Below are 23022 nucleotides of genomic sequence, written 5' to 3' on the forward strand. Positions count from 1 at the left end.
TCGAACTCCAGTGTTTAGGGATTCACAGTGTTTATCCCATGCTTTTTTGAATGTATTTACTGTTTTCATCTTCACCACCTCTTCTGGAAGGGCGTGCCAGGCACCCACCACCTGTCAGTGAAGAAATATTTCCTGTTGTTGGTTCTGAGTTGCCCCACCCCTCCCTGAAGTTTCATATCGTGACCCCTAGTTTTACCAATTACTTACCATTCTTTCTTCAGAGTAGGTTCCGTTTACTATTACTCGTTGTATCCTGTCAGTCAACCAGTTTGTAATCCGCTCTGAGTCCCAAGCTTCTCATTTTATTCACAAGCCTTCTCTATGTGGGACTGTATCAAAAGCATGAACGGCAGGTTAGTAAAATTCACTGTAAATAAATAACATAAAAATATGTTTTACATGTGGACCTATTTAGTAGCGGTAGTAGGTGCCTGCAGTGAATTTTACTAAATCGCCATTCATGCTTTAGAGATATCCATATTGGCAAGTTCATCTGCGGTAAAAGTGCACCATGAGCCCCTGATGCAGAAGAACGAAGCATGATATTATGCCGGGTGTTTCAGTCATAAAGGGAAGAACCAGTTTCATTAACAGTTGAAAAATCTTGGAAATACAGTAAAAGGCGCATTCATGGAGAAATGATTAGGTATGACCCGAATCCTTTCAAGGAAGCCTTCAGTAAAAATCCATTACACACGGGTGTTATGAAGGTCCATTATATTTATTAGAGTACTGCACTCGTGAATGCATTAGAAAAAAATGCAAGATTTATTGAATGCTTTTTTAGATAGTTGTGCCATCATATTGAGATTTCCTTTTTGAACGCAAGTTGTACTGTTCTTGACAGTTCCTAGCATTCTCCAGAAATTGGCAGCTGTGAAATAGGAATATTTTCCATTGGCAGGAATGCCAAATATAGAGCTGCTTTTGTGTGTGTTATTACCAATATTCCCGTGTAATTAGTGGAGTGGTTGCCTTTCAAGTCATTTACTTACCCCAGAAAATTAAATGAACTGAAGCCAGTTCAGATTGTTAATAGGCAGGATGGCAATGTCAACAAAAGGAAATCCAGTTTTAAATTCATTACCTAGGAAAGCTATCAGGTAGATTATTAGGAGAGAGGTCAGAGATTGCAAGGAGAGCCTATCTATTCCTAAACTTAACAAGTTTGAGAGATGTCTGTAACCAGGAGTGTTACTAGAATAAATGCTGCCCTGGGTAAGCGGAGGAGTGGAATTCCCCCTCGTAAGTCACAACTGGCCCAGGGCGGAGGAGGAGAGTGGAGGGAATCTTCCTCTGACGTCATGACCAGCTCCGAGAGAGTTCCCCTTCCAATGATGCAGCCACTGACCGACCATCTGGTTCCCCTCTGATGATGCAGCCACATGGGAGCTTGCTTCCGTAATGGCACATCCACCCCCAGCCTGCAGCCCCAGATGGGTGCCCATCTTATCTGCTTCTCATGAGGCCTGGTTTCCTTCTCTGGTGCAGAAACCTGCAGATGGTTCTGACTGCTAACCAGTGGCAGGGTAGTTTTTAGTGAGTGAGTCTTGTACTTACTCTGCCACTTTTAGGATACTGTTTAGACTGCTGTTTATGTATTCCTGAAGTTTTTAAAATTTGTGTTTAGTTATTTACTCATCTTTTAGAATTTCTGTTTTTATTTATTATGTGGGTAATCTTATCACATAACATAAGTTAGCTAGCAAACATGCACGGAAGTTTCACCAGTTTTCAAGGCAGCAAAACTGCACACACACAAAGTTACTTCAGCTGTTTGGTGCACATAGTTTTGCCAAGGGAATTTCTGTGCTTACTTTTTGAAATTTAAAAATGTGTATGTAAGACCCAACTCTTCCCACAAGCCACCTCCTGCTATTAACCAATGCTACTGTGCCTGCCAACAGCAATTCCCAAAACTGCTTTTTAAAAAACTCACCAAAACATGATATTATTTTAGGTCAGTTTCCAACAGGGTTACCGCTCCCTTGTGTGCATAAATACGTGCACACAGTGTGCATGCACATAATTGGAGTTGGTTGCACAATTTTCTAAATAGCCATTTGTTTTTGAAGGGCCAGGGTAAAAAACTGCTTTACCCACAGAAGTCCCTCTGAAAATTACTGTAGCTATTGTCTTATTGCTTGATGGTGCTTGATTTTATGTTCGTTGGACCCCACTTTGAGCATACATTTTGAAAAGGCAGGTGTACAGGGCTACTCCAGTCACTAATATTATCCCTATGTGATTTTTTTTTTCTATCTTGGGGCAGTAGGAGGGAGTTTGATATTTTTGATTCCTCCCATTGCTCCATTCCTCCCTTCCTCCCAGAAGATGTAGTTAGTGCAGTTAGTGAAGCTGGGTTCAAAAAAGGTTTGGATAAGTTCTTGGAGGAGAAGTCCATTAACGGCTATTAATCAAGATGACTTAGGGAATAGCCACTGCTATTAATTGCATCAGTAGCATGGGATCTTCTTAGTGTTTGGGTACTTGCCAGGTTCTTGTGGCCTGGTTTGGCCTCTGTTGGAAACAGGATGCTGGGCTTGATGGACCCTTGGTCTAACCCAGCATGGCAATTTCTTATGTTCATATGTTTCTTATGTTCTTAACCCTACCTTTTTGAGGGATAGGCCTGTTGGGCTATAAAGTCTTATGAGCATGCCCAGTGCGTCAGTGGGAAGGTGATAGAGGAAGAGGAGATCAGGAGCTAAGGAGAAGGAAGGAGACTAGAGATTCTTCAAGGATCTTAAGGCAACAGGAAAAGAGATTTCCACAGGATCCCAAAGCAAGGTGGTTGGAGAGCTGGAGATTCCCCCTGGATCTCACAGAACGCAATTCAAGCATTTGCAAAAGAGGTTTTGAGGAAGAGATTGTTTTGAAAAGACTTTTTGTGGATTTTAACTGACCAGTGTCTGAGGGAAGGGCATACCTCCGGTATGCCAAAGGACTAGAGTTGGAGATCTTTGGATCCATTCAACCAGATGTACACTTTTGAGCCACTAACTCAAGAGACTGTATTTTGGTAGTTGACTTATAATTGAAGATTTTGACTTCTTGGAACCCTCTTTTGGATATTTTGCTTGGGGACTTTTCCAGACCAGTTCATGCCTGAACTGGAACTGCACTATAGTTATGTCACTCTCACTGAGGATATTTTTAATTAGGATGAAGGTACAAGAGCAAGAGGGGAAGTGAGCAGAATAAGGATGGACAGAGAAACCATTTGTGTTTTATTGATCATTGGATGTATGTTGATTATTATTTTTGTCATCTTGACCTGGATCCTCTTCTTTAAGTTACAGCAAAGACTATCTTTTATTTGAACACCAACTATAGACTCCAGTGTTTTCATTGAGTTTGACCCAAGTGTGGACTTACTGGGATGAATGGACCCTTTTGTGATTCCTGGTTTTGACTTCCCTGCTTTTATTTTTAACTATCTGGCACCTTCTGGAAATTGACAATATAAAGTGTGAAGTGGACACAGAGAATCGTGATAGATAGTGCCAGGGGTCCTGGAAAAGAAATCTTCCTCCCCGTCTGGAACTAAACCCAGAACCATAGCACCCTTAGTCTAGGATAAAGCACCAAAACAGGGGACTCGCAATAGGCAATTAATAGGCAAGTAATAAATAGTAAATAAATAAATTATAGATGGAAAAAATTAGGTTGCCGAGGTTATGGATGATTTTTCTAGAGTCTCAAGTATTGAGACAATTCAATATATGAATGCAATGAACAGTTCCTCTTGCCCATTGAATCCTTGCTCCATGACAATTATGAAACTAATGTGGAAGGAAATTGTAAAACCTATTGCTAAAATTGTGAATTTGTTGTTATCCGAGGGCTGTTTATTGCACCAACTGAAACAAACTAATGTGCATCTCATCTTGAAAAAAATCTAATCTAGATCAGTTAGAATCTGCGAATTATCATCCAGTATCATCTTTGCCTTTTTTATCAAAGGTGATAGAAGAGATGGTATTGGAACAATATGTAGAGTTTCTTGGCAAACATGAAGTATTAAACCATTTTCCAATTTGGCTTTCAACAGTCATAGTATAGAGGTGCTATTGCTATCAAGTCTTGTTTTCTTTTAGAGGTTTTGATTTCAGAAAGTGACACATATTCGTGTTCCTGGATATATCTATCATCCACATTTGATGCTTTAAATCATGAGTTACTATTGTCATGGTTGACTGCATTAGGAATTTGAGATGCTGTGTTAAGATAATTTATATTATACCTGATGTATCAAGTGCAACAAGTAAGGTTTAAGCATTCATTCTCCTCTTGGTTCCTGTTGAAGGTGGCATATCACAGGGCTCAGCCTTGTCCGCAGCTCTTTTTAGTATTTATTTAAGATCTATTTGCAGACTGGTAGATGTAAAATACCTTCTGAATACAGAGTACAAACAATTTTCAACCCTGTGTCATGCACATTGTCAGAGACTTTCACTGAGGTGGCAAACTGTGTCATGGCAATAGGACTCATGATGTCTGCAGATAAGCTGCTGTTCAACATTGGCAAAGTTGAATTAATCATACTGTCCAGATTTACAAGTCCTGAAAATCCTTCTGTATTACAAATCGATTGGGAAATTCCAATTTTGACATAGGTAAAAAAAAGTTTAGGAATTATATTTCAATCATCGTTATCGTTCCAATCACAATTGAAAGTTACAGTAAAAAAAATGGGCCGGATTTTAAAAGCCCTGCGCGAGTAAATCCGGCCGGATTTTCCCGGGGCTTCGTAAAAGGGGCGGGAGGAAGCGTGTCCGGGGGTCAGGGGGCGGGACCGGGGGCGTGGTGCCGGCCCGGGGGCGTGGTCGAGGCCTCCGGACCAGCCCCCGGGTTGGGTGATGGCGCACCAGCAGCCCGCTGGCATGCGCAGATTTATACCTGCTTCCAGCAGGCGTAAATCTGCCAACAAAGGTAGGAGGGGGTTTAGATAGGGCTGGGGGGGAGGGTTAGGTAGGGGAGGGGAGGCGGAGGGAACAGGCGGCGCGCGCTGGGCTCGGCGCGCGCAGGTTGCACAAATGTGCACCCCCTTGCGCGCGCCGACCCCAGATTTTATAAGATACGCGCGGCTACGCACATATCTTATAAAATCCAGCGTACTTTTGTTCGCGCCTGGTACACGAACAAAAGTACGCGTGCGCGTAAATTTATAAAATCTACCCCAATGTGTTTTGTAAACTACGGTTGCTGTGGGAATTAAAACCATTTTTGAAACCAGAGGATTTTCAAAAGGTATTCCAAAAGTTAGTAATCACTGGATCAGACCGTTGTAATGCTGTACACATTGGTTTGCCGGCATTAACACTGAGGGCTTTACAGGCTGCAGAGAAATGCTGCACCATGGGTGTTGGTGGGTGCGTGGCATTATGATCAGATTTCTCCATTAGTATATGCTTTATATTGGCGGCCAGGTATATCGCTCATTAGGTTTTAAATTTGGCAATAATTCATAGAGCGCTTAATGCAAAAATTCCTTGTAGGTTTGCCTCTGTCTTAAGAATCTGTATTCTACCACATCCATAACAGTCCCTATGGAAGAATCTGCTGGATATTCCATCAACCCAAGCAATGCCCCTGCGTGAAATTCAGGACAGGACGTTCATAGTAGCTGGGCCAACAGTTTGGAACACCTTACCTGATGACGTGCAGGGAACATGTAGGAAGAAACTAAAGGCACTGATGTTCACGCAGGCTTTTGGGGAGCAGGTGACTGAGTTGTCGAGCAAAGCAGCTGAGAAACATTTAGTTTTGAGGGCATTATGTAGGGCAGCATATAACAGTGGATAAAATTGTGTTGAAGTTTGTAAATTTGATGGTTTTTATGAATTTTGCCTGTACCCCACCTAAAATTGATGATAGAGTGGGTAATAAATGTTTTCAAAATGCTTTATGTCAGCAACGACAGAAAGCTATCAAAATGTTCAGTGATTTGATGGGCTTTGACCTCCCTAAGATTTCAGTGTATGTTATTCTTCTCTAGAGAGATTTCATTTGCATCGTATATATTGCTGTATTTCAGACTATGTAATTGGGGACCTATAGGCTTTAATCAGGGTCTTGATGACATCACTCTGCCTTAGCTGAAATTGCAACTGAAGCAAACCAAATTGGCCTGTTTCTCAAAATAAAAAAAAAACCTAACAGTAGGAGTGAGAAGGGGCACATGAAAAATGTCAGCCAAGGGTCCCTGGATGCTCCACTGTTTGTGGCAGAAATTTGAATGGCATTTTATGAACAGTTCAAATGTTATTAGCAAGATACAGACACAGATTTGATTTATAAAGCCAGTTTCCCTGTGGGAAAATGGCCTAAAAATACATCATGTTTTGGTGATTTTTTAATAAGCAATTTTGTGAAACGCTGTTGCCAAGCCCATAGCATTGGTTATTAGCAGCGGAAAGTATCCTAGCCAGTTCCTGGAAGCTCGCGCACACAGTAGGCATGTTTCTGGATAGTATCCCAGCTGCTGTGTTTTCAGTTCTGCAGTAGGTTTCTCACAGGACAGTGTATCTGGTCTGCGCTTGCTTTGGTGTTAAAAGTAGCTTTGACTCCTTGGAGCAGTAGTGGTAACTTTGGAAAGAGCATGCTTTCTTATTTCAGGGATGTTTTCTTTTTTTCTCCAGGTGATAGTTGAAAACAGTTTAAATGATGATTTCAAAAGCCTGCCGACAGACTGCTTTAAACTACTCTCAGAAGTCCATATACAGACAGTGCCTTCCTACCCTCAGGCTTCCATTCCTTCCATTCATTAATCAGAGTGCAATCTCTTGAAAAGGATCTGAAGTCTGCTTAGCAACATGATTTAACCACAGGGACCCAAATCAGAACTCTGCGAAGGGTTTTGCCAGCAGGCAAATGAAGTGATCTTTGAGGGGCAGGTGCAGAATATATTCTTCTTGGATGGTTACATTTATTACATGCCTAGCAAAAGGAAAGCTAGACCAAAAAGCAGGCAAGCAAGCTCTGTGCTAATGGCACAAATATGCAAGCTAGCGAAATCCCCAGGACATTGCTAAAGGTGGCGGTCGATATTCAAAAGATTTGTTTGGCAGGAGCGGCTGCTGTCAGCGGGTTTGACAGCCGATGCTCAATTTTGCCGGTGTCAGTTCTCGAGCCCACTGACAGTCACGGGCTCGGAAACTGGATGCCGGCAAAATTGAGCGTCCGGTTTTCAACCCACCAGCCGCCGGTTTTCTTTTTTTTAAACTTTTTTTACTCTTCGGGACCTCCGACTTAATATCGCCATGGTATTAAGTCGGAGGGTGCACAGAAAAGCAGTTTTTACTGCTTTTCTGTGCACTTTCCCGGTGCCGGAAGAAATTAGCGCCTACCTTTGGGTAGGCGCTAATTTCTGAAAGTAAAATGTGCGGCTTGGCTGCACATTTTACTTTCTGAATCGCGCGCGAATACCTAATAGGGCCATCAACATGCATTTGCATTTGCCCTCAACATGCATTTGCATGTTGAGGGCGCTATTAGGTTCGGCGGGTTGGACGCGCGTTTTCCACCCCTTACTGAATAAAGGGGTAAGGGAAAACGTGCGTCCAAATGCCGGCTACTGTATCGGCCTGTTAGAGGGCAATTTGCAAAGTGATTTGCATAAGTAAAAAGCATTTTACCTGCTTTAATTGGCTGTCTAAGAATTGCTGTCCCTCATTGCAGCCACAACACCCATTCTTTTAGCCTCCTCACCAGAGGAGGTGTTCCCAGGAGCGAGGTTATGTTGGGGAAGGAAAAGTCTGCTCACAGATTGTATTTAGAAATCCTGGTGCATGTTTTTCATTCAGAAAAGTGCCTTTTTAAAAAACAGACCAAAGACAGGTGCAAATGTTTGCAGGGCACTTCACACCAGCGGCAAGTTTCAAGGCGAATGTGCACGAATGCTTTCACTTTGAAAATGGAGGCAAAGTGTGCAAATAAAAAGTGTATGCAGACTTCATCCTAATGCAGATAGTTTGAAATGTGTCCTCCGTCTCCCAATAATAAAAGAGAAAAGTGGAAAGTGATAAAACATAAAGGAGCAGGACTGACAATCGTTCGATGGCCCGGTTTGTGCTGTTAACTCTGAGGATTGGATGGACCTGTGCTTCAAGGGCCACTTATCTGCTTCATTCACAGGAAGGACAATTCTGATATTTTTGACCCAGTTTAATTTTCATTCTGAGATGTGTATTCTACCGCTACAGAATACACTGAACATAGCGGATTACAATAAAAACAATCTTGATCCATGTTGAGCCCTAAGCAGTTAAGTGTTTTGCTGCAGAACTCTGGCCCAAAACGCTTACAGGTTGGACCTGTTGCAGTAAAACATATTTTTTTCTGGGAGATTTTACTTTAGACGCATGACATTTGCAGTAGCAGCTTTGTGCCTTCATTAAATGTGATTTTGCAGGATCTCCTAGCTCAGGGATGGCCATCTCTGGTCCTTGACAGCAACAAACAGGCCAGGTTTTCAGGATATCCACCATGAATATGCTTGAGATAGATTTGCATGCACTGCCTCCATTGTATGCAAATCTCTCTCATGCATATTCATGGTGGGTATCCTGAAAACCAGATCTTTCTGTGGCTGTCGAGAGCCAGAGATGGCAAACTCTGTCCTAGCTTTTTTTTATTTTTTTGATCTATTGGTCTTCAGATTTTTGCCAGTTTTTCTTATTTTTTTTTCAAATATTGTTTCCCCAGTGCTTATTTTCATCTGATATTGTTTCCATGCAGTCTTTGCAATGTCTCCTCGAGAGGCACCATTGCATATTAAATCGGAGGGTGCACAGAAAAGCAGTTTTTACTGCTTTTCTGTGCACTTTACCGGTGCCGGCAGAAACTAGCGCCTACCCAAAGGTAGGCGCTAATTTCTTAAAGTAAAATGTGCGGCTTGGCTGCACCTTTTACTTTCTGTATCGCGCGGGCATTTGCATGTTGAGGGCGCTATTAGGTGCCGCGGGTTGGACGCGTGTTTTCCGCCCCTTACTGAATAAGGGGTAAGAGAAAACGCGTACTGTATCGTCCTGTTTGTGGCTTTACCTTGTCACAACATTAAAAAAATGGAGAATAAAAGGCGTAGGGCCAGGTGTACTAAACATTTTTTTTCCATTGACCCAAAATGTGGCAGGAAACCCTTCATTGCATCTGGCCCTATTGTCTGATTTCCAAAAGCAAACACATCCAAGAGGGGGCCATCCCAGTGGCTCATGGTCACGTGCTGTACATTTTCATTTTCAGTTTGATTTCTGGATTGGGTCCTCCGCAGCCTGGGGATGCTGTGGAGGGGAGGTTCTCAGCCCCTGGAGGCAGGGTTCAGAAGGCCATGAAGGAATCCTAGTGCATGACTCCCTGCCTCAGGATCGTTGCTGCCATAACCAGACTAGGGACAGTGGGGGGAAAACAAATTCTCCAGGTAGTTGTGAATGAAGGCAGATGACGCCTGGATCCCAGCACTGATTTCGTTTGAGCTGGAAGGAAGCAAAAAGGGGAAAGACAAAACTTACTGGGCCAAAAAATCCTTCCCTCCACTATACAGGATCAGCTAAAGTTCTGACTCCTTGACCCGTCCCCATGGTTAGAAGTCGCCAGTATTGTGACCGAACGCTAATTTCTGATGGCAGAATGATGCATGGCTTCAGAGATTTTGATCTGCTTCTGCTCCGGAAGTTAAATGATGCCTTGCAATACACCAGTGGTGTGTGAGCTCCACCGGCTGCCGCTCAGCAGTAAAGAAAATGAATAGAGAGACAAAAAGGCTACAGATATTCTTGGAAAAAGAAAGAGGGGCTTTTTGGATTCATATTCCTGCTCTCTGTGCTTGGTTTTGGTATTATACGAGCACATTTCATATGAAAATAGTCAGCTCTACTGGGACTTTCACTGCAGCCGGTATCATTGCTTGATTCTGTACACTGCTTAGACCAATTAATTACCAGCGGTCCCTAAGAATTTTAGGTTTTTTGTCGCAAATACATTGGTGCTTGAGGGGTTCCACGAAATATCATTTATGGGATGAGAAAATGGTTTCTTCTGTAAATGATCTTGCTACATCACCTCTTCTGATGTGATTATCAAGGTATTAGGGGCCTTGCACAGTTGATGGAAAAGGCTAAGGGGCAGATTTTCAAAGGGGGTACGCGTGTACCCCCCGAAAACCTGCCCCAAGCTCCCCCTGCGCGCGCCGAGCCTATGTTGCATAAGCTGCCGGCGTGCGCAAAGCCCCGGGACGCGCGTAAGTCCCTGGGCTTTCCTGGGGGGCGTGTTGGGGAAGTGTCGCGGCCGGCGCGTCCTCGGGGGCGTTCCGGGAGCGGGGCCGTGGGCGTGGTTCCAGCCCGGGGGCGTGGCCACGGCCTCCAGACCACCCCCGGACCGGAACATGGCGCACCGGCAGCCGGCCTGGCGCACGCAAGTTACGCCTGCCTCAGGCAGGCATAACTTTTTGAACAAAGGTAGGGGAGGGTTTAGATAGGGCTGGGGGGGTGGGTTAGGTAGGGGAAGGGAGGGGAAGATGCGGGGGGTGGAGGGAATGGAGGCAGGCTGCACGGCTCGGCGCGCGCAGGCTGCCGATTTTGCGCAGCTTTGCGCGCGCCAACCCCGGATTTTAAAATCTGGCGTACTTTTGTTTGCACGGGCATAGTTTTTTTAAATCTGCCCTTAAGTTGTCTTTTTTTCTAGAAATGTCATAAGGTGTACAGTATTTGTCTTGCGGAGTCATTGATTATCTTTAAAGATAAATCATTGTGTAACTGCTATGCTATATCTAACGATGTCATTGCTCAGTAATAACTTGCTCTCTTGAACTGGGGAAGCTGATGGAGCAGAGACAAGATTTGAAAACGCATCTTCTCTAACACAGTCCAGTATCAAATTCTTTCTTTGAATTCCTGTGAATGGAAATCCATTTTTAATGGGTTTTTTTTTTCCATGTAGGGAACTATTGGTTTACCAGGAGAAGCTGGACCACCTGGAGGGCCTGGTGAAAAGGTAAGACGATGTATGGCTTTAATTATTACTGTGTACTAGGTCATCACCTGGTGAAATAAACGTCAATGTTCACCTGGAGGTCGACAGCACAATTTCCAACCTCAGGTTCAAACTTTGTGGATAAAGGAGAGGTAAAACAATTTGCCATATTTTCTGATGTGGGTTTTGGGATTTTATTTGCCATTTTTTAAATTGTGGATTTTGAGGAAGTAATTTTCAAAGCCATTGATGCGCATAAGACCCTTGTTCTTTTTAAAATCACCCACCCGTGCTGACTCTGCCCCCAACTCCACCCCCTGGAGCACCTCTCCTCAGTGCACCTAAGATTACATGTGAAACCGGTTTCCTCACATGCACTTTTACGTGCATAAAACTGGCTTTTCTGTGCCTAAATGGCTTTGATATATATCATGTATGATACTGCAGGGAGTTTGTTTCTTTCTTTATTTTAATCCTCAAAAGGGTCTGCCAAGCAGCACTGGTTTTGTGTCCTAATGTTGGTTGTAATTCAGTAGGAAGAGCTTTCTGAACATCAGCTCAGAAATGAAATAAAAATCTAAGTGAAAAATAGTATCTTAATCATTCTATATAACAGCAACCATAATAAAAAAAAAATTGCTTGGACTGATGTTGTAAATATCACAATGAAATAATACAAGGTTTGTGTTCAAGTCATAATAACTGGATGAATCATCTGCAAAGAGCAATTCTCTGTCTGTGATGTTACTGCAGTATTTATTATACAAAAGGTTTCTTACAGTTTTAGTATGTAGTAAATACTCCCCACCATTTTTATACTTTAATTAAAAACATTAATGTAGTCCCTATGCATATAGAGTACAATGTCATTATCATATCATCTGAGTCCAGGTCTGCGTGAACAGGTGTCCATGTCTCTGAAGTCACTATTGTAGGTGGGGTTCAATGGCCCTCTTGTTGGTCAGTGATTGAATAGGCATGGAAATGGAAACTGCTCACAGAAATCAATTCACCTTCTCATGGCTGGAAGTGGTTTCTCTGGAACAGAACTGAGGAGCATGGACAAGACTATTATGTGCCAGGGATTTGCATGGAAAAAATGCTAGTTCATTTCATTTGCCTCCATGATTTGTTTTGTTTGAAACAAATATTTTTTTCATTTATTTGTGTCAACCATTCAGTCATTTCCCATTAAAGTCCATGGGGAAAGCAATGCATCCTATTTTGAGCTGTAACTTTGGGGTTTTGTTTACAATTTTAATGAAACTTGAAGGTAGGCATCAGTAGCAGAGGTACAGCACTCCAAAACGTCAAGAGTGGGGCAAAATGGTATCAGGAATAGCGTCAGTAGCCCAAGACACCATCATAAAGGCAACAGTGTCATCAAAAGACTAAGGCACCATAAAAGGAGCAAAGGAACACCAACAGTGACAAGAATACCATGAGGTACCAAATGAGGTGCAGTGGCATGAAAGGGGCAAAGTATACCATCAGCAGTGACATGAATATCCAAAAGCTCCATGAGGGGGGCACAGCAGCAGTAACAGTGGCAAGAATACCCTGAGACACCTAAGGAGAAGAAAATGGCACCAACAGCAATGACTTGAACAGTTTAAAGCACCCAGAGAGGAGCAAAACAGCACCCACTGGCATAAACACTTCAGGCAGAGAGCACAGTGGTATCAAAATTCCAATGTAGAGAGGGACGGATAAGGCAGCAAGCAAAGTGGCATAAACTCCCCAAGGCTTAGAGTAGAGTAGAGAGCACAGATGCATTAAAACCCTAAAGTATAGGGTGAGGGATAAAGCAGCAAGCACAGTGGCATGGGTAGCACAAAGTACTGTGAGATGGGCAAAATGGTACCAACAGTGGAAGGAGTTCTCAAACGTACCATGAGAGAGCCAGGATTAGGCTGGGCAGTAACAGTGGCAGAACTACATAGCAAGGAGCTGAAGCAGGAGAGATATAGAGCTTGAGGACCAGGCTGGGCGACAGCAGCAAGGATGGCAACTGGCAACAATGCAGAAAGATACTGAGAGCAAAAATGTAGGGCATTGGTTCACTGTAACTGTGCAGACCGATCTCCTACCACTTGGATGGAAATCCAGGGTACCCCAGCAGAGGCAGGCTTATTTTAATGAAGACCAATTTTTCTAATAACTCTGGCACCAGCTGTGAATGATGTGGACTTACAATGTCCCCTGCTATTAAGAATACCCATTCACTATGCCACTGGTTGGTGTATAGAGGTGGAATTGCTGGGCCACCTTGGCTAGGTCTGTCCAGACCATAGCCTTGTGTGCCCACTATACCAACAGATCTATGAGATAGCATGTGACTGAAATTTGTTTTGGGGTCAACTTTGTTGGGGGAGGATAATCTCCTCTGCTGCCAGTCATTATATCTGTGGGTGAACAGTTTAGTGTAAAATTATGCTTCTGGTGTTATGTACGTAATAGCTGACATTACGCTACAAGCAACCATGATCACTGAGAAGCACGATCCTGGCACAGAGGGGTCAGTTTTGGAGGTAACGGGTGGGTGGGAAGGTGTCAGCCAGGGGTGGGGGAGGGGCAGAGGAGGGACAATTAAAGTATTTTTAATGAGGAGGGAGGGGGAGGCCCATGCTGGCAGCGATCATCAAATGAAACTTGTAAACTCTATAAATTTTATAGGTTTGGGCCAGCTTCTGGGGACCTCCAAGGGGGGAAGGGATACATACTTGTGGTGTTTGGGGGGCTGGGCATCGGGCCAGGACTTTTTTTTTCCTGAGGATATCCAGGTAAATAGCAAGTTATCCAGCCATATGAGGCCAGAAATCTTTAGGCCTAACCAGCTATATTCAGTCACTGACTGGTTAGGATTGAAGTTATCTGGCTGTCTGTAGCCGGATAACTTTAAACAAGTATATTCAGCAGGATGCTTATCCCGCTGAATATGCAGGACAAGTTATCCAGCAAACCTTAGCCAGATAACTTGTCCACTAACTAGCTTACTGAATATGGACCCCCTAATGTTTTTCATCCCAGGCAGTCAGGCTTCTGTGCAGGTTACAGCACTGGAACAACTTTGGTAAATGAGGTCAGGGTTAGATGCTCTGTTTGAATTGATATGTCATCAGCTTTTGATATAGTTGATTATCAACTACTCTTACAGTGCCTGGTTGACCTAGGAGTTTTACCTAGGTTCAATTCACATCTTTTGAATCATTCTTTTTGGTCAGTTAGGCTGATGACTTATCAGACATTGGAGCATTAAAATACAGTGTGCCTCTGGACTCTATCTTGGCTGCATTACTCTGCTGGATATTTTTATCCAGAGTAAAGCCCATTCTTTATCCAGAGTAAAGCCCTTTTTTTTTTTTTGCAAACAATATCCAAAATTTAGTCTATTAAGTGCCCAAATCTTTATTTAGCCTGATAACTTTGGACCTCCATTTTTGGAAATACATGATATATTTTCTTTGTTCCACAGTTTAATCTTATCGATAACTGATTATTGTAACATTTTATATCAAGGTCAGCCTATCACTTTTCTTAAGCGCTTGCAATTATTCCAAAGCACAGCCATCAAATTGATTTATAGTTTTAAAAAGTTTGATCATATGACACCAGTTTTGGAAAAATGACATTGGCTTCCTTGTTAGCAAGCATGACATGTTTAGTTTTCAAGGCTTTGTCAAATCAGTTTATCTAGCAAATCTTTTGATTCCTTGAGTTCATAAAAGAACCTTGTAATCTTCACAAAAGGTCTTCATGTTGGCTCCATCTGAAATTAGACTGGAAAGCATGTGGAAGAGATTTTTTTGGTAACAGGCTCTATTATTATGGAATGTCCTTCCAATATATGTTGACTTTGAAAAAGATTATTTAAAATTTATGAAGGGCATTGAGGCTTTCAATACATGCTGATTGATTTAGAGCTGATTTTTTTTCTTTACATTTTTATACTGATTTTATAATGGATTATAAGCTGTGTGATTGATTTTACTTTTGTAAATTGTGATTGTTATTATGCTTTTGTATTATTTTATTTATGTCTTTATTTATTTTTATTCATTTTAATTGTAAACTACTTTGAGTTTAAAAGGCAGTATATTAAGATCAATAAACTAAACTAAACTTCTCCTTCAGGATACTGACTATGGGATGACCTCATTCAAGGTGGCTTTTGTGGAACTGAGGTCCTCCATGCTATCCTTGAAGGGCTTGAGGACTCATACCATCTGCTTGTGTAGCCAATCATGATGCCCCAGGAGGGCAATCCACACCTATCTCTGTTTCCAGAGACAAGTCATGAAGGGCTGTCCATTGCTTCACTAACCTCTGCAGCATTAGATTGGTGAAATTCCACCTGGTGCCTACATTCTAAATGAAGCAGTACAGACACTCTCCCCACTGTTTCCTGCTTCTCACAGAGCTACAGTCCACCCTTCACAATCCAGTAAAAATACCCACTATTTTTCTATACCTTTCTATCATTTCCTTCAGGAATAAGCTTCTATATTGTTCCTTGACCCCCAAGGCATCCTTTACTGCTAGGAACAGTAAGTGTGCAAAGCAATGGATCCCCTCATAATCCCCATCTTCCACTACCTTATTCATGTTAGCAGGACTGTCTGTAACAAAAACCAAAAATGGCAATCTTGTCTGTCCAGTCTAGCTGCCAACTCTCCATCAACTTCCCCATCGCTCCTTAGATATTGACCAAGGTGCAGCTGATATCCATCACTGGAGTGTGCAGCACAAATCATCTGTAACCTGCTGAGCTGCCCCCAACTAGAGCTGCTGCCTGCCCCTGGCTTGGCCATCTGCCCAAATGTGCCATCAGGGAAAGGTAGGCATGTGTAGCATTCTAGCTGGTTGAGATGTCACTTGTGAATTGAATGCTACCCCCTATCTTTGGACAGCTGTGCCAGTATGCGAGCACAATACTGCATGTATTGGGTGGGGTTAACCTGTCTACTGAATGTAGTCCAGGATGGAAGTTTGTACATGGGGGCCAAGAGGTGCAGTAGCCATTCACATCACACATTGTCCATGATCTGCAGGGGTTGGTCATCCAGGACAATCATTTCCTCAATGTACCATGTCACCATCGTTGATGCTGCCTGCCTTTTACTATGGGACATTGATGTAAACATCCAATCTGCTCCATAATGGCTTGTTGCTGATGTGGGGTTGTGGAATGCTTGCCTGCCACCTTACTGAAGGAAGTAGTTGGGGGGGGGTCTGCTTGGGGGACAGCCTTCTCCTTTTCTCTGGTTTTCTTGCTGCTGCTGCTGCTTTAAGTAATAGATGGAGTCCCCAGGCTATTATTGGCGGCCACCCTTGAAACCAGCTTTAATGGGTATTCTTTTTTTAAATGATGCTATATGACATTGTTTATAAAAAAAAAAAAAAAAGGCCCTGATGTTTCCGTTACTGATGGCCTTTCAGTAATGAATGCATTCGCCAAAACACTGATCCTCCCTAACTCTAAAATGCCTTTATACCTCTGATGTCTTACAGAATCTCTTCCCCCTCTCTGGACCCTTGGGTGCTGCTGCTAGGGCTGAGGTTGAGGGCAGACCAGAAGGGAAAAGTCCAGGGGCATCTCTCATGCCCTCCACTACCTGCTCTTCCAGGAGGTTGCTCTTTGCCCTGGCAGTATCCATTTCTGCCTCCTGTAGCTGTTCACTAAAATATAACACACTAGTAACTAGACTTCCCAAACCTTCCTATTATACAGTATCCTGTGAGTCTGACAATCTCTCATCTGAATCAGTACTTTCTCCAGATATCTGCTGGAGACGTTGCTTGGGAGGAGAGGGAACGCTATGCTGTATTTCAGTGCTTCTCTCCTAGTTTACTTTTCTTTCCACTGCTGATGCTACTTCCCATTGATTCTCTCTTCTCTTTCTCCCACACCAGAAGAACAGAGATGAGCGTGGAAGCAGGTGGCAGATACGCTTCCAACTTGAGCTGCTTCTTACCTGATCCTGTCTGGGGTTTCCCCTTGCTAAAAAACAATCTGTCTTTATCGTGGGTGGGAGAGTCCTGGGCTCTCAGTAATGTTACTTGCGGGTGCTCTATGTTCCTTTGGAGAAAAATCCCTCCCTCTTCCTTTCCCATTGTTGTTGCTACTAATACTACTACCACATCTACTTTTATTGAATATTTGGCAGTGCAGGTGCACCGCTGAATATACCCAGCTAGCTTATCTAAAGGACTGCACTGTGGTACTATATGCTTGTTGATTATGACTATGTAGCTCTCCACTAGGAAATGAAACAGGTTGTTGAAAAAAGAGTCAAACACCCACACTGTAATCAATGTATGCTAACTCTTTTTTCCACACATATGGGCCGATTCAGTATGGTGCGTTCGGCCCCCCGAAACTAATAGCGCCCGCAACATGCAAATGCATGTTGATGAGCCTATTAGTTAGTCCCACGCAATACAGAAAATAAAATGTGCAGCCAAGCCACACATTTTACTCTCAGAAATTAACGCCTACCCAAAGGCAGGAGTTAATTTCGGCCGGCACCAGGAAAGTGTACAGAAAAGCAGAAAAAACTGCTTTTCTGTACACCCTCCAACTTAATATCATAGCGATATTAAGTCAGAGGCCCCAAAAATAAAAAAAATTTAAAAATCTTAAAAAAAAAAATTGGCCTGCGGATTGGAAAACGGATGCTTAATTTTGCCGGCGTCCGTTTTCCAAACCCGTGGCTGTCAGCGGGTTCAACAACCGACACTGGTAAAATTAAGCGTCGGCTGTCAAATCCACTGACAGTCGCCGCTTCTGTCAAAAAGGAGGTGCTAGGGACATGCTAGTGTCCCTAGCGCCACCTTTTTACCACAGGCCCTAATTTGCATACCTTTCCTTAGTGAATTGCGCCCAGGAGAGTGGCCTGGGTGCGCGTCGGGAGAGTGGGCGCTCGCCGGCTCTCCTGCGCGGTTTACTGTATTGGCCCGCCAAAAAGTCAGAGAGAACAAAGAAAAGAAAGGTTGCTGTTCTGCTTGCACATCAGAGATACTTAAGTTGTTAATATAAAACCAGTTCTCTTCCTATGCTGCAAGTGCACACAGTGATACACTCTTACTCCTGCTTGTTCAAAAATGCAGTAACTCTGTAACAGAGAATAGACAGAAAATTGTAGTGTCTCCTTGCTTTAAGTTTCTCCTTCCTTTCCCTTCTAAATCTTCCTTTAAACTTTATTTAGCTCTGAGAGAGAGCTTCAAAAGCACATCCTCTCTGTCTGAAATCCAGCAGAGAAATGACTGCTCAAAATGTTGACTGCTGAAAGTTGCATCTTACTTTCAGTTTCAGGTTTAAAAAAAAAAATAGGAATCCATTATCAATCCATGTAGGTACCAGCTAGATAGAACAGGCTGATTTTAAAAAATGCTTGACTTTGATTGGTCATTCCTTGTCCCTTCCCATCCTGGCTCTTGTCTTGCTTTAGCAGAGAAAAAAAAACCCTTCAGTTTTGCTTGCCCATAGAGTTAAATGTGATCTAAAAATAAATGCAAACAAAAATGTTTGTTATTTTCAGGGGCGATGCCCTTTCATTTTGTTTCATTTCAGATTACCCATTTGTTTGAAATGAATGCACATCCCTGTTGTGTGGAGAATTTGCACTGCTTTGCCCAGGCCCTTATCATTCTTTGCTTTGTGTATAGGTAGAGAACATTTGTTTTCGGTGTTCTCTGTTCAGAACCTTTCACAAACGTTAATGTTAAAATATTTTTAAGGTGTCTTCATACTTACTAAGAGGAACGCCTGCCTTAACTTTTCATTCTCGTTTACTATGTCTTGTTCCAGTTGTGACATCCCTGGTGGGAGCCTCGTCTTAAGGTTTCTGAAAGCAGAGAGGGACCAAACCGATTGCTATTAGCAGTAGGGATCATAAATCCCAAGTGTACTTCAGATGCAGTTGTTGTGTGAGATTTATTGGATCACGGTCGCTGATCACAATTATATGAACATGGGAAATTGGGGGAGGAGGGCAAGTGATGAAATTTCTAACATTTTTTGTGCACCGGTGTACACTATCTCTGCTCATTTCCATGGTCTGCTGACCTCAGTGAGACTTAGAAATAGTGAAGGACTGGTAGCCTGCAACAGTGGCTGTTTTATGTGCATTTGTGGTAGAAGACAGAAGTTTAACCAAAGTCACTGGAAACCCTTACATACAGATCGTCATCAAAGAAGTCCATCTGACTGCTTACTTCCCAAACACCTTAGTTTGGGATCTCACAGTGTTTGAGCAGAAAAATGTGGATCATATTAAAATTCTCTGGCGGTTTCTCATAAGCCCGCAAACTCACTAGTAAGTGTCCTTTGCGATGGATTTATGCATGTTTTAATCCGGTAAAATATATGGCTCACGCTGACCTCGGAGAAGGGCCTAGCAGTCACTCAGGAAGCTATTTAAAGGCTTAAACAGATACAGCTTTCAATTGATGTGGTTCCAGTCTCTTTTCATTTAGAAAAAAATGAGGACCTTTTAGGCATGTGTCACCAATCCCATTTTATTATCAGTGCCTGTGCAAGGGAAATGCTCTTGCAGCAGAGTTTGTGGCACAGCTGAGACTGGGGAAAGAAGCTAGCAGAGGCTGTCCCTAGGGTAAAAATATGCACTGTTACAAGTCACTCCTTTTTAAGTTACGATTTTTTGTGAATGTAAATTCCATATTTGATTAATATTGATCCAGCAGAGTATATATTGTAGTTTTTTTTTATTTTTTGATAACTTATCATCCCTTCCACAATCTCATTCAGGCCGATACAGGCGCTAGCTTTACCCCTTATTCAGTTAAAAATAAAAAAATTTAAAATGGGCGCGCGGCTCGTGGGTTGAAAACCGGACGCTCAATTTTGCTGGCATCCAGTTTCCGAGCCCGTGACTGTCAGCGGGTTTGAGAACCGATGCCGGCAAAATTGAGCGTCGGCTGTCAAACTTGCTGACAGCCGCCGCCTCTTTTTGCCGTGGGCCCTCATTTAAATAAATTAAGTTACTGAATCGCGCGCACAGGAGAGTGGCCTGTGCGCGCACAGGGAGAGCGGGCACTCACCCGCTCTCCCACGTGGTTTACTGTATCGGCCCGAAAGTTTCTTGGTAGGTGGCATGAAATAATCATTCAGTGCAAGTTATTGCTACTAAATAATGTATGTAAACTCCATTTTATTCCAAATCCATTACATGAACTAATTTAACAATAGTCTGGTGTCCATGGCCAGTGATGGATTTAGACTTTTGACGAATCTAGGCGCCGTTGGTGCTGTCGTGCCCCACCCCCATAAGGTTGGACCGCAGGGAGTAGTAGGTCTAAGGTACAACATTTTTGGCAGCAGCTCAGGAGTAGATCCTGTGGCAATTAGAAAATTATTATTTTTTTTTTCATTTAAAGTTTTTTTTATTTTGAATGTCAATGATACATAATCATAAGGCACAAGAATTAGAAAATTCTGAAGCACGTTGGCATCAGGAGCCTGGGATGCGGAAGAGGGAGGGAAGGTTCTGTAATACAGGAGAGACGATTTGGGATCAAGGTTGAGAGGCTGAGGGGATGTTCCAGGATCTGGAGAGAAGAGAGAGGAAGGAAGGGAGATTCCAGGATGAACTGAGGTGGAGGGAGAGAAGTGGAAGGATCCAAATTGAGGTGGGTGGAGGGAGGAGAAAGATGTCCCTACCATGCTTCAGTCCTGCGGCCCCATATATATATTCTCATCCCTTCTCTAACCTCCCACTTAATCTGATATCTATATGTACAGATACACAGAGCTGACACTAATCCATTTATTCTCGCACACAAACCCTGAGCTCCCACCTCCCGTTCCCCACTTTCTCCTGAGATAATCCATCCTTATCCCTCAGCCCTCACCTCACCCTCCCCCCCCCCCTCAAATGATCCTCCTCTCAGCCCCCCTAACCTCCACAAAATAATCTGGTTTTACGCTCTCCGGGAGGAGCTGGATTAGAGAGCAGAGTGGCTCTGCTCTGCTATCTCTGCTCCAGATTCAGTCCTTCTCCTTGCACACTGCCTGTAAGCAGAGGGGACAGGAGTAAGGAATCAGAGTGGTGTTTTCTGCTGAATGAGATTCAGCTTAGTAGGGAGGTGGCTTTTGCCACCTTAGGCACAGACCTAGTGTGCCTACTGGCAAATACAGGCCTGTCTGGAGACCTTCTGAGGTTTTGCAGAGCTCTAGAAGACAAGACTGCTAGTGACTCATGAACCTTTAGGGAGGGCTGTGTTGGACCATACAGGGTCGTCTTTGATGGAATCCAGGAGGCCAAGATTAGCTTTTCTCTTTTCCAAGATTCTCTCTGGTTACTCATTCAATGTAAAAACTTTTAATTTGTTACTCTTTGACCTTTGTTGTTAAATTTTCCTGTTTTTATGGCTTGTATGAATTATTTATATTACTGTTTTAGTCTGATTAGTATTTTTGCTTATTACTTTTATGGCTTATTACTGTGGTTTTATATTGCTTTCAGGAGATAATTAAAAAAATATTTATGCATATGAAACACTAGTATGAAACACTAGTATATTTATGCAAATTAAACAATTATTGAGAGTCGTATATTAAGACAACCATTTGATTAATTTGTAAAATAATTGAAAATAAACTTATGTATCATAGATTACTACATCAACAATCTAATTAACATGTTCTTATTTTGTGTTGACCCATAATGTGAATGTTGCTTTTGTAAACCATTGTGATCTTCTTTTGGAACGACGGTATATAAACCCTTAAATAAATAAATAAATAGTTTATGTGCATAAATGACTCCTTATAAAATTGGGTGGAATTTGGCACATAAAAATACATATATAACCTGATTTTCTACATACTTTCATGCACATAAAAAATAGGTGTCCTGGGGGTGGAGCTAGGTTTTATACACATACTGTTAATTTAAAAAATATGTGCATATATTAACCTACACAAGTTTCATGCTGTAAAGAGCAGGTGTAAACTTCATGCGGGTTACTTCCAAACACAAGTTTGCTTTGAAAATTGGTGAAACTTATGTGCATTGGCAAGGCACAAATTACAGAGGTTATTATAAAATTACCCTCCCTCTGTATTGTTTTATGATGCAACTCACCTTGAGCTATATTTAGAAAGGCAAGAAATAAATTGGAACAGCTAAATAATAGAATCAATCATAGGTAGGGTGTCCTGGAAAGTAAAAAAGCTAATCTTTGCACATTCTAGCTGCTTCACTAAATCTAGATTATTTGTAAAATTATTTGCAGCATTCTAGCAGCTGTATTTAGCCTAGAGAAAATAAGATTATTTTCAAGTTGTGATGCCTTTTATTATTAAAGCAAAGGGTAGGCAGACTGGTACTGGTTAAGCTACTGTGATGGTTACTAGTTTTTGCTTAACCCCTACACAGAAAGAAAGGTAAAGGATTACAGTTTCCTGGTCAGGGTTCCTTTAATTTGGAAAAGAGTGAGATTAAGTCAAGATAGCTACTCCTGGGACTACATTTCCCAGGTGCCTCCACAAAGCAGTTTCTGGGAGGATCAGTAGGGAGTAACTCTAGCAGGGTGTGATCAGCCCCTGGTTGAAATAAATGATGCAGCTTTAGCAAGAAAAGGAGCAGTAGGAGAAATGGTTAACAGACAGCCAGCACCATGGAGGAAGATTCACAGGAGGACTTGGAGCCATTACCTACATAAGAACATGCCATACTAGGTCAGACCAAGGGTCCATCAAGCCCAGCATCCTGTCTCCAACAGTGGCCAATCCAGGCCATAAGAACCTGGCAAGTTCCCAAAAACTAAGTCTATCCCATGTCACTGGTGCTATTAATAGCAGTGGCTATTTTCTAAGTCAACTTAATTAATAACAGGTAATGGACTTATTTATTTTATTTAAAGGCTTTTATATACCGGAGTTCATGCACTAGTGCATACCACTTCGGTTTACACAGAACAAGGAACAGAAAATTACATCAAACAGATTGAACAATTAAACAAATATACAATTACATCCAACGATTGGGTATAAATAACATGGCTAACTTAGTAGGAACTTAGAGT

General features: G+C 42.5%; 1 protein-coding gene across 2 annotated transcripts in view; it reads left to right on the top strand.

Moving 5' to 3' along the window:
- The window catches only part of COL24A1 (collagen type XXIV alpha 1 chain), a 554101-nt gene that overhangs the window by 331331 nt on the left and 199748 nt on the right, over nucleotides 1–23022 (top strand). For both annotated transcript variants that reach the window (XM_029618163.1, XM_029618164.1), the window contains exon 25: nucleotides 10939–10992. In XM_029618163.1, the coding sequence (XP_029474023.1) occupies nucleotides 10939–10992 (54 nt within the window). The remainder of the gene's footprint in view (nucleotides 1–10938; nucleotides 10993–23022) is intronic.

This window comes from Rhinatrema bivittatum, chromosome 10 (genome assembly GCF_901001135.1).
Source record: "Rhinatrema bivittatum chromosome 10, aRhiBiv1.1, whole genome shotgun sequence".
Lineage (NCBI taxonomy): Eukaryota > Metazoa > Chordata > Amphibia > Gymnophiona > Rhinatrematidae > Rhinatrema > Rhinatrema bivittatum.